Raw genomic sequence first — 11,970 nt, forward strand, 5'->3', positions numbered from 1 at the left:
TGGTCGCTGGGATGGCAGGGTGTCCCGGCAGGCAGGGGCAGGATGTCCCGGCAGCGCAGGGGGTGCAGGGTCACGCTGCAGCAAGAGGAGCAGCGCCGAAGAGGCTCGAAGGCGAGGCAGGGCCTGGACCAGCTCCCGCAGGTGGCAGGGAAAACTCAGGATTCAGGCCGAACTGGTGATAGTAGATTTCCCAGGACTGGATCCCTTTGGCCACAGTGAAACTCCTCCAGCCAGCAACAGCCGTTCTCCGCTCGGCGTGCTCTGCGGCGGCTGAGATCCTCGAGGAGCGGCAGACACGCGTCTCCCCGAACGCCGGAGAAAGAAAAGCACGCAGCTGCCTCAAGCTTTGTCTTTTACCGGCGTTATCTCCCCCTTCCACCTTTGTCCACCTCTTTGTTTCGGTTAAGTAAACCTTTGTTTCCCGATGTTGTCCTGCCACACGTACAGATGTTACCCCAGCACCACGGGGATCAGCTGGATGAAGGGGGATGAAATCCGGGATCATTCCCAACAGTGACGGCGCCTTCCCCCCCCGGGCCAGGATCGAGGCGCTGCCGGAGGAGCGGGAGCAGCACCGGTGCCGGGTGGAGCATCCCGGAATGCCGGAGCCCGGCATCTTCTCCTGGGCTGAGGCGGGGAATGTGGAATGTGGTAACTGGGAGTTTGGGAATGTGGCGCAGTGGGATGGAGGTTCCCCTGCCCCTCCTCACCATTCCGTGCTGCCCAGAGCCGGAATCCAGCAGGAATCTCACCCTGGTGGTCGCTGTGTCCGTCATCGCTGCCATCGTGGTCATTCTCCTCATCGGATTCAGCGTCTGGAAGCTCCAGTCCGGTTCTGCCCAAACCCATCCTGGGGGCTCACCCTGTTCTTCCCCCCCTCCCAAGACTCCTGGAAATCCCCCCATGACCCCACCAGTCCGCCCCCAAATCCTCCTGGGTCCCCCCTAAGCCCCTCACGGGGATTCCTGGGATTGTCCCCATGTCCCCTCCTCCAGGACTCTGGGGTTCCACCCTGACCTGTCTGTGCCCCCCTGGTTTCTTCCACAGCCCCCCCATGATAGTGGGGGCAGGGGCCGAGTGCTGGTGTGCCCCTGCCTGCAGCAGATCCAGGGGTGAGGGAGTTCAGGGGAGCCCTTAGTATTTTGGGTCCCCTGGGAATTGGGGTGACCCTCGGGGTCCCCCAGGATCTCCCTGAACACGCTGACGCTGCCCAGTGAGAAGGTTCGGACCCGGCACGGGGTCCCAGCTCTGTCACCTGCCCTGCCCAGGTACCCCCCAGCTCCTCCCTGGGAACCTCCAATCTCCCCGTGACACCCCAACCTCCCCTGGAACCCCAAAAACATCCCTGGGACCCTCCAAAAACTCCCCAAGATTGCAAACGCCCCGTACGAACCCCCTAAACCCTCTCAGGACATCAAAATTCCCATGGGACCTCCCAACACGCCCCCAAGCCCCCTTGAGAAGGTTTATACTTGGCACGGGGTCCTCATCACCACCATTGGCATCACCCAGGTAGCCCCAGACCCCCCCGGGACCCCCAAACCCTCCCGGGACCCCCAACCCCCCCATGGGGGCTCCACTACCGGAATCAACGGGAGTGGTGTCGCCCTGTCAAGGGGAGTTAAAGCGGCGCCTGACTGTCGGGGGTTCTTAAAGCCGTGATGGTGGGGAGACCCCCAAAACTCCACCCTGGGGGGCACTCTCCCATTTGCTGCACTCGAGGGAGCCCCAGACAATGACGGGTCCTGGGCTGAGCCCCCCACTCAGCCGGGGCTGTGGAGGGAACTGTGGGCGCTGGGACAGGGCTTGGGAGTCCTGGGGTTTACTGGGGGACCCCTACTGGGAACTCCCTTCCCGCTGTCCCACCTCCCCCTATCCCCCCCTCTCACCCCTTTCCCATTGTTCCCCCAAACCTCCGCTGCCCCCAGCTCGGTTTGGGGGTGACCCACCCCTTTCCCACCGTGTCCCGGCCCGGCCCCGCTCACCCGAGAGCTCCCGGCCCGCGGCCGCACGGACGGAGGAGGAGGAGGAGGAGGAGGAGGGACAGAGAAGGAGGAAGAGGAGGGATGGAGGAGCTGGAGCCGGCAGAGGAGGCACTGCGTGACTTCACTGCTCTCTGGATCTGCAGCTCCTTCGCCCCGGGACCATCGCCCCCGTATCCTGCGGGTGACCGGGGAGGGGGAGCGCGCCCCAAATATCCTGGGCGGTTTTTTTGAAGTGGGGAGGGATGTTTGGAGCTCACAGAAAATATATTTATGGCTCCCGGGGCTTTTTTCTGTCGGGGCCGGGCAGCTTGATGTTTGGATCTGGCAGGGCTCCAGAGCTGAGGCGCAGATGCCCCTCAAGGGGACATGGGGGGTCCCCGGGAGGTGTTTTTGGGGGGTCCCGGTGGCGGTGCCGGCAGAGCCCCGGCGGGAGGCGGGTCCCCCCGCGGTGGGGTTGGGCTTCCTTAAGTTGGTGCGTGTCTCTTTGGTGCTGACCCTGCCCGCCAGCTAAACCCTGCGGGCCCCATAGAACCAAAGGTGCCCTGGGAGCCTGCAGGGCCTTGTGGAGCCAGGGGACCGCAGTGACACTGTGGATCTCCTCTCTGCACAACTGTTTTTCAAACTGCAATATCAGTAATTGCTGCCACGCCATAGGCTTAAATAATCCACTCTGTTCACTATTGTTTCAAAGGATGACTTTGATTTCTCCTTGACAATCTGCATCAATTCCTTCTCCCATGACATCAACGCTTTTCAAGGCCAAGCTCCAGTGAGCAGTTCTCAAACCTCCAGTGTCCTGGAGAAATCTGAGTTCCTATTCCTGTATTGATAACTCTCATTTGCTTCTGATTTGTCCTAATTAATTCTAATGCATGAAGGTCCAGCCCTGCAGCCTCTGGGGTGGCCCTGTCAGGGGCCATCACACCCAGAACAATTTCCCCAGAAGTCAAAGTCTCACTGTGCACGGTTGTATTCGCAAACTGGGCGCAGCTGTGCACATCCAGGGGTTTCCATTTCCCCACTGGGTCCATTGTTAAGGGTATGGAGAACATCTGTGGGATGGGTTCTCCATCAGGACAGGTTCCCATCTCCTCATTTTTTCACCTGCTCTTTCAACTGCCCCTTTGTCTGTTTGATGATCCTGCAGCTTGTGAATAGTCTGGTACATGAAAACACCAGCAGTCCAAATCACTGTATTTTCACAGTAACAGACAAAGCATTCCACACCACAGTATCAGCAAACCGCATAAAAATCGCCAATTTCATCCCTTCCTCCTTTATTCCTTGCAAGCAGTCTCACAAAGTTTAGCACTGACATTTGAGTCGTGGCCAATGCTTTTCTGTAGGGTATTTAGTGTCACATCCCTGAGCAGCCAAAGGTGGCAAATCAGTATTGTCAGCATTACTGCACATTATTATTATTGTTTCACATATAAAGATAGAGATATAGATAGAAACATAGATTTAGACATAGTGTAACACGAGGCTGGTGGGTTGGAGACAGACACACCACACAGTATCTTGTTGAGTTCTGACCAACAGCCACAATTTATTGTTCCAAGCTCCCTTTTATGGTGAGTTTGAATTTCCCAGGCTTGGAAAGCCAACTGGTTGGGAATCTCTGCACTGCCCACATCTCTGGCCAGGGGTGTGTCTGCAGCCAGGGCTTGGCTGGGCTTGGCTGAGCTCTTTGTTCCCCCGGGGACTTCTAGAACAAGCCAGGTCAGCCCAGTTGGGTCTGTTATGATCAGACTCGTTATGCCCAGCTGTGAACCAGCTGGACCCTGCTACATCTCCTGCCTTTGCTTTTATTAAAATGCAGATTGTTTTCCGTTATCCCATTTGCAAGGGCCCTTTTGCAGACAGGGTAACACAAGACAGCATGGGTTTAATTTGAAGGAGGTTTTGACAAACTTAATTCTGCTCAGCCAGTGATGTGTCCCATGTACCACTGGAGCTGCAGCACTCACTCCCAGGAGCTGTCAGGCGAGATCACAATCTTCCGGGCTGGCATGTTACAGGTTAACTGCTTATGGTTCCAAACTACAACTTAACACTAAAACAAGAAAACGTTCAACTTTTAAAACCCTGAGAAAAACCAATTAACAGAATTAACAAGATTAACAATTAACAGAAAAACAATTTGTAAACAGAAAAAACCACTCTGTAAACAGAAAACCAGTTTGTAAACAAACAGAATCCTTAAATGCACCGTCACTCTAAGAGTCCCAGCTCTCCACGAGGTCGGTGAACAAGCTGTTTCCAGCACTGTTCCACACACGGCTCCACACCGTCTGTGGAGGGGCCACCAGGAGAATGCTGCTGGTGGTCTTGGACAGGACGTAAGGTAGGACAGACACGTCGGGCAGGTGCCCAAAGCGTTCCAGTGTCCTTGCAAAGCACTTTGCAAGGCTGTACTGTTAGCAAAACACCATTAGAATTGCTCTTGTGTCACAGAGACAAGACAACTTTTGAAGCATCCGTAGCATTCAACTGTAAACACCTGCGACAACATTTGATAATTAACTGTGCAGTTAGTTCAAAGACAGTGGGTGCCGTCTTTTTTGCTTGATGAGGTGGAAGCATTCATTCTGGAATGTGCAAAGGATCAGGCCAGCGTGGATTCCACTGCCCAATAACACCAGTAGGATGAAAACTAACAATGAGAATAAACACAGTGATCCACACCTCTGGGCATATCCGGTGGACTTGTCTGTTGGTGATAGCTTGCTCTGCTGTTTCAACAGCAGCTTTTGCCTCTAGGATTAATTTTCTGGGGGAAGTTAATTCAGAGTCACCCTTTAGGAGGTCAAATAAAGGTGCTAGTTGAGAGTCAGTCAGTCCTAGGTAAGATCTGACCCAGTTGATGGTACCCAAGAGTTTTTGTGCATCGTTTAGAGTTAGAATTTTGGTTGGAAACGGAATTGTTTGTGGCTGTATGGTCTGGTTCATTATTTTGAGTCCCAAATATTTCCAGGGTGGTTGCTGCTGCACTTTCTCTGGTGCTACTTGCAGCCCAAGTGGTTTGAACGCTTGCAACAGGCTTGGCTGAATCAGTGAGAGTTCTTTTCTGGTTTGGGGTGCAATCAAAATGTCATCCAGGCCATGGTAACAGTATGCCCCTGGAAACTGTTCTCTCACTGATCAGAGTACCTGAGCAACACCCCACTGACACATTGTGGGGCTGTTTCCCACGCCTTGGGAAAGTTCTTTCCATTGGTAATGTTGCACTGGTGCAGCGTTATTAATAGAAGGCACGGTCAAGGCAAACTTTGGGGTATCATCTGGGGGTAATGGAAGAGTGAAAAAACAGCCCTTTAAGTCCACAATCAGGATGTCCCAGGAGGCAGGCAGCACGGTGGGACATCGATGGCACACCAGGCTGCAATGTGCCCATTCTCTCCATCATGGAATTGGTTTTTCTCAGGTCATGGAGTAACCTCCACTTAGCAGATTTCTTTTTTATAACAAATACTGGGGTGTTCCAAGGGCTCATAGATGGCTCTATGTGTCCTTGAGCCAGTTGTTCCTGTACCAGGGTTTTTAGGGCATCTAAGTCTCTCCTTTTCAAGAGACCACTGTGGTACCCACTCAGGCTGAGTAGTGAGCCATTTCAGAGCCAGTGTGGGGTACTTTACACCCTCTAATACAGTGGCCCCTGTCAAAAATCTGTTCCCACCTCAGCCCACTCCAGAGCCAGAGAACTCTAGGGAAGGGCTTCCCATCCGGGAATTTCGGATAGGACTGATTCCTCACCTTTAGATTTAAAAAGTGTCATTTTGTGCTGATCCGGCCAAGCTATGCCAATTTTGTTTTCGCAGTGGGCAGGCTCAGCACCAAGGACACAGACACCACCTGAAGGAATCAGTGAAATTTACTACAGTTCAAAGCAGCAAAGGAGCACAGAAGGAGCAGCTCAGCAATGCAGCCAGCCGTCACTACCACGGATTGCCCGCAGTGATTGAGAAAGATCCATCACCAGTTACCCTCAGCCTTTCCCATCACCCACACCCACACAGCAGCTGGGGAAGCTGTCACAGCCAAGGACTGCAGAGCCTCTCCCGGACACTGGGAATTCCTGCAGCTGCCTCCAGCCACAGCTGAGGCTCCAGCCTGGCTGGGAGAGGGCCCAGCTTTGATAGTGCTCAATAAACAAACTGCCAGCAGCACTCCTAGTACAGGAACATCTGGTTGCATCCTCCTCTTGGGTTTCTCCCAAAGCCTGGCCAGGGCCCAAGGAGGAACCAGGGGAGTTGCCTTTGACCCTACAGCCCCGAACAAGGCCAGATGTCAGACTTCATGGCCTTGTCTGGCTTCTAAATACAGAAAGGTCAATACATGTTTCACTGAGGAGAGGATGCATCTATTACAACGCTAATGACGGTGCGTATTTTGTTAACGAGCAGATACAAAGATAACCTTTGGCTGGAAGGTTCATCGAGAGGTCACCTTTGGCTCAGGGCCGCTTGTTCAGGCCTCAGTCAGGCCTCTTGTCCAGGCCTTGGCACTTCAGGCTTTAGTGCTGGGCTTGACACTGCTGGCTTAACACTGGGACTTGATGAGCTCCCAGGTCTTTCCCAACAGAAAGGATTCTATATTTCCATGATTTTATCTGCTGGATTCAGTCAGGTCCATGTTAGCAGCATTACTTTGGTCAAAAAGTTCCCTCTTGGTCAGCTCTTGTGGCCTAAGGCTTCAGCTTCTTCAGCTCCTGGTGCTAAGCTGCTCACGCTGAACGAGACGACTCAGAGAGAAGAATACAGTTCATCCAATTCCTTCTGGGACACTGAGAGGGGAGGGTGTGCAAACAGGAGCATTGTTTGGTGTCCCCTCGTCTCTGCCCTTCACGCCTTTCAGCGCTTAGAAACAGCCGAGAGCTTTCTCCAAGAGTGCAATGAAGCAGCTGCTCCTGCTCCCAGGTCCGGCTCTCTCCAGTCTCTGACCTTGCCTGCTTTTGCCCCTCTTGCTGTGCCCTCTGTTCCCCCGGGGCTCGGTGGCTGCTGCCCAGGACTGTGGAAGTGGCACAGATCCAGGGGTCGAGACCCTCCTTCCTCTGCCCTTGCAGCTGCCTGCTCACAGCAGCCTTTTCCATCTGGAAGCTCCACGTGGAGAGGGAGTCCTCACCTCTGTTCCTTGCACAACCCCCAGGAGCCCAGGGCTGCCATCTCAAGTCCCTGCGGGCCCTGAGGGCACCCGGGTGCCTCAGGCTGCTGTGACACCACTGCCCACGGGAGGGAACAGTGGCGGGGGCTGTGCTCAAAGTCAGCTCCATGTGCTGCTGCTGCTGCTGCTGCTGCTGCTGTGGGGGTCGTTTGCCCAGCCCTGCCCCAGACTGAGGGATCGGATCCAGGCCCTGCTGCTGCTCCCTGGGGATCAGGCACAGTTTGGTTGTCGCCGTCAGGGCCAGCAGAAGCCGTGGCCGGAGCAGCGGGTGCTGACAGTGCCCCGAGGCCCGGGGCCGGAGGTGTTCCTGTGCTGGGGGCTGGCCGGAGCTGCCCCTTGTTCTCCCTCTGCCTCCCGCAGAGCTGGGCCGGGCACAAGTGGGGCAGCACAGCAAACAGGGAGCCTGCCAGTCTCTTCCAGCCCTGTCTGCTCAGAGTTTGGCCCTTGGAGCTGCAGCTGGACACAGGCAGCTGCTCCTGCTCCCTCTGCGTGTCCCTGTGTTCAGCAGTGCTGCTCCATCAGTCTGTGCCCAGCAACGGGGAAAAGCCTCAGCCCTGCAGGGCCAGGAGCTGCCGGGCTCTGCCTGGGGAGCTGCTCCACACGGGAACCAGCAGCAAAGGACATTCCTTCCCTAGGACAAGTTTTCTATTAAGAAAAAAAAAAAAAAGAAAATTAAAAACAACACAGAAAAAAAAGTGGAAGATAAAAACAAAACCCAAGTGCAGCGTAGTAAAAATACTTTATAGCTTTGGATAAAGAGATAACTGAACTTTTTCAAATGAGATCTCCGTTATTTACTCCATAAATGTGCTGATGGCATGGATCCATCCTACTGACCTCAGCAGCCTTTTAAAAAAGATTTTGTGGTTTGTTTCCAGTATTATTTTAAATTGTGATTGAAGCAATAGGAAATTGCTTTGTGCCCTGCCAGCTCCATGCAGGACTGGGAATCTAAACTTTGCCAAACCCCAAATCCTTTACAAGACGACCTTCCTTCTCACCCTGTGAATGAGCTGCACATTCCCTTTGAAATTGTCAGGGGTTTCTTAAAGACGCAAAGTCCCACTTACAGCTTTTTGCTCTGCTTGGGAAGTGCAGAAGGGCAATTCTTCATCCATCCGCTCCAGACTGCACTGCCTTAGGAACGCCGTCCACTCGCCAGGTTTTGCTCACTTGTGGCACTTCTGGAGGAGGAAGAAAGGGCAGTTGCACGATTCCAGCCAAAAAAGGAATGAAGAGCGGGACAGACAAAACATCCTGTGGAGATCCAGGCGTTCAGCTGGAACTGTGGAGTGCTTGGGTTCTTGCCAATTGGATGTGGATCCCTCACTGCAATCTCTTGGCCTGCAGGAGAGTCTCACTCACCTGCAAAAGCAGAAAGCTCACTCGGTGGGCTCAGAATGGGCTCGTCTGATGCAAAGCTGTCAGAGCAATGTGAGGGCAGAGCCGGCCCAGCCGCGCCTGGGGCTGAGCCCAGCAGAGCCCTGGCAGAGCCCAGAGCAGCCTCAGCACCCGCAGAGCCCGGCTGGAAGGAGAGAAACCAGAAACTGCCCGTCAGCCGAAGGCTCCTGTCCCCTCGTCCCGGCCGCCCGCAGTGCCCAGGCCACACTGGCCATGCTCAGAGCTGGGCCCAAAGCTGCCCATCACTGCTGCCTTTGGGGGCAGAGCAGGAGGGCAGGACACGTGCCCAGCCTGCAGCCGGCCACGGCACATCCAGCCCTCAGCAGCTGCGCAGAGCCAAAAGGCAGCTTGACGGCCGAGTGAAGAATCTGTGGCGTCTGCCCCAGCAAAGGGAGGAACCTTTGGTGCCCGGCCAGGCCGTGCCATGCCCACATCTGGGAGCATCCCCCCAGCTGTGGACTCACCTGCAAATTGGGCCCCAGGGAGCGTGTCTGAAGAAGGTGCCAGAATCCAAGTCGATCATCCTCAGCTGCCGGTGGCCAGGTCGAGGAAGAGCTTGGCATCCTTGGGGTTGTCCTTGGTGTCTCCAGCAGCAGCCCCACCTGATACAGCTTCTCCAGGGGCTCCTCCTTCCCTGGGGTCCAGACCAGGCTGTCAGTGCTCTGCCCAGGGCCCCAGCCACCAACGAACCAGGACAAGCATAACTAGGGTGGATGGTGGCCACCAGTGCTTGCTACACCAGGTCTCCAGCTCCGCCCCAGCACAGATGTTCCCATCTGGTCATCCCTGCTCAGAGCTACAGGCAGGACAAAAACACTCTGGTTTTCTTTAGCACTGATTGCCATGAGATGTGTGGAGCTCTTACCTGTCAGGTCTTTGGATCAAACTGTGCACATGGACCTCTCCCATCTTCTAGGGACGATGAACACCCTGCAGCCAAGGATCATTGAAGAGGTCTTCTAAGGATGGCCTGTCCAAGGGTTGCATGGACAAACACCTCCTGATAACATTTTGGCACTCTGAAGAGAGAAACCAGAAACCAGCAGTCAGTTGGAGAAGGATCCCGTCTGCTTTGCCCCTCCATTCCCGTGCCCAGGCCATGCTGGGTGTGCCCAGAGCTGTGCCTAAACTTCCCCATGGATTCTCTGTTTGGAGGAGAGCAGGACATGTGCCACCTCCTCAGCAGCTGCCAGAGCAGGGTGCTCATCAGCCTGCTGCTGTCTCCCAGCACCGGGATTCCCCTGTGCCCAGAGATGAGGACCCACCTTGAGAGAGCCATCGTGGGAACAAGATGCGCCCCCAGATGAACTGCTGGCCCCTCCTGAATGGGTGCTTCCCCATGACCAGGTGGTACAGCAGGAGGCCCAGGGACCAGATCGTCGCTGCCTCGCCGTGGTAGCGTTGGTGGTGGATCCACTCTGGTGGGCTGTAGGGCAGGGTTCCTATGGAACACAGACGGAGTTCATCAGGGGATGCTGCAACTCCTAAAGCCTCGCCCCGGCATCCCTGGGCGTGTGGGGGCTGGCCCCCTCCCGCCCCCACCCAAAAGCAACTTGGCTCAAGAAATAACGCTGCTCCTAGCAGCGAGAGGGGGAAGCCGCGGTGCTACAGCCAGGCTGGGCCGTGAGATGCCCAGGAACATCCCCTGAGAGGGCTCACCTGCAAATTGCCTGTAGGCTGTGTCTTGGAGGAAGGCGCCGCAGCCAAAGTCGATCAGTTTGAGCTGCCCGGTGGCCAGGTCGAGCAGGATGTTCTCGGGCTTGATGTCGCGGTGCAGGACCCCGCAGCTGGTGCAGTGCCGCACGGCCTCCAGCACCTGGCGGAACAGCCCCCGCGCCTCCTCCTCCGGCAGGAACCTCCGCTCCGCCAGGAAACCCGAGAGGTCCTGGCACCGCTCCGGACGCTCCAGCACCAACAGGAAGCTGTTGGGGAGCTCAACCCACTCCAGCAGCTGAATGATGCCACCACATCCAGAGGACAGCCTGTCCAGCAGCACGATTTCCAGGGGCGCACGGGCGCCGTTGGGCTGCCGAAGGACCACGATGCCGTCAGTGGGGCTGAGGCTGTGCCAGGGCTCGGGAACCCCTCACCCAGCCCCGGATGCTCTGGGCCCCCCGCTCAGCCCACGCCTGCTCTCCCTGCAGGGCTCCCGCCGGCTCTTCCCCTGCCGGGCCCCAGCTGCTCCCGCCGGCCCCGCTCACTCACCAGCTCGCCCCAGTGCTGGACGCGGGCCCGGGGCACGCATTTGATGGCCACCTGCGAGCAAAGGCCAGCAGCGGGCTCAGCTCGCCGCCTGCCCCGCCGCGCCCCGATCTTCTCCTCCTCCGCCCTCCTCCTCCTCCTCCGCCCGCCGCCAGCCCCGCCGCTCACCGGGGCGCCGTCCGAGAGCCGCGTCCCCGAGTAGACGCTGCCGAAGCCTCCGCGCCCCAGCAGCGAACCCAGCCGGTACCGGTCCTGCAGGGCCTCCCGCGCCTCCCCTGCGGGCGACACGCGGCCCTCAGCGCTCGGCCCGGGGCCAGACACGGCCCCCGAGCGCCCCCCGAGCGCCCCGGGCCGGCCATCCCCACCCGCCCCGGGCCCCGGCGGCTCGAGGCCGGCGGCTGCGCTGCCGAGCGGCGGAGCTCGGGCCGGGCAAGCCGCGGCGGAGGCGGCGGGAGCGGCCGCGCCGCGTGTGTCCTCCGCGGGGCCCGGGAGGAGCCGGGGCCGGGGCCGGGGCCGGGGCGGGGGTTGGGTTCGGGGTCGGGATCGGGGTCGGGATCGGGGCCGGGGCCGGGGCCGGGGCCGGGGCCGGGGCCGGGGTCGGGACAGGCGCAGCCAAAGCGCAGCGATGCCGCCCTGGCCCCAGGCACTGATGCCCGCCCAGCACCGCCACAGCCAGCACCGCCAGAGCCGGGCGGAGCCCAGACCGCGGCGGGACGCCCGGGGCCGGGGGCGGGCCCGGGGCATGGCCCAGCCCTGCGGGGGGAGAGGGAGAGGCCGGGACGGGGACGCCGAGAGGGGCCGGGGGGGTCGGGAAAGGGACACCGGGAGAGGCTGCGGGACACCGAGACAGAGTGCGGCACAGCGGGAGAGGGAGAGGAGGAACAAGAGAGGGACGGGGAGGGGTCGTAGACGCCGTAGACGCCGTAGACTCGCTGCTGCCGCTGCTGCTGCCGCTGCCGCCGCTGCAACTGGAGCCCTGGGGCCGTTTGTCCGCGTGTCCGTTCCACGCTCCAGCCCCGCGCTCCCCGGGGGCAGCCCCCGAGCCGCTCCAAACACGGCAACTTGGCCGTGCTGAGCCCAGATCCAGAGGCCTGACTCCTGCGCCGTGGCAGAGGAATTCCCTCGGTCGCTGCTGTGCATTGTCCCTGCTGAGGCTCAGACACTGTCAGGACACATTCCCTGGTTGTAGGATTCGTGCCCGACCCAAGCACGACGCTTA

General features: G+C 58.0%; 1 protein-coding gene across 1 annotated transcript; it reads right to left on the minus strand.

Moving 5' to 3' along the window:
- Positions 1-9,461: 9,461 nt before the first annotated feature.
- Positions 9,462-11,495, minus strand: LOC136304409 (serine/threonine-protein kinase pim-1-like). Its single transcript, XM_066207972.1, has 5 exons — positions 10,920-11,495; positions 10,755-10,805; positions 10,209-10,575; positions 9,815-9,991; positions 9,462-9,568 (listed from the first exon to the last, which is right to left on the minus strand). The coding sequence occupies exons 1-5, from the start codon at positions 11,493-11,495 to the stop codon at positions 9,462-9,464; spliced, it is 1,278 nt and encodes a 425-aa protein (XP_066064069.1).
- Positions 11,496-11,970: the final 475 nt, after the last annotated feature.

Source organism: Chamaea fasciata, unplaced genomic scaffold (genome assembly GCF_029207755.1).
Source record: "Chamaea fasciata isolate MVZ Bird 193981 ecotype frontalis unplaced genomic scaffold, bChaFas1.0.hap1 SCAF_79, whole genome shotgun sequence".
Lineage (NCBI taxonomy): Eukaryota > Metazoa > Chordata > Aves > Passeriformes > Sylviidae > Chamaea > Chamaea fasciata.

What these genes read in the sequence shown, in the direction of transcription:
- LOC136304409 (XM_066207972.1), bottom strand. Translation starts at nt 11,495, where the DNA reads ATGCCCCGGGCCCGCCCCCGGCCCCGGGCGTCCCGCCGCGGTCTGGGC. An exon ending in AGCCTACAGGCAATTTGCAG is followed by an intron (nt 9,992 to 10,208) that starts GTGAGCCCTCTC and finishes TGTGTTCCATAG; the next exon opens with GAACCCTGCCCTACAGCCCA. An exon ending in CCCACGATGGCTCTCTCAAG is followed by an intron (nt 9,569 to 9,814) that starts GTGGGTCCTCAT and finishes TTCTCTCTTCAG; the next exon opens with AGTGCCAAAATGTTATCAGG.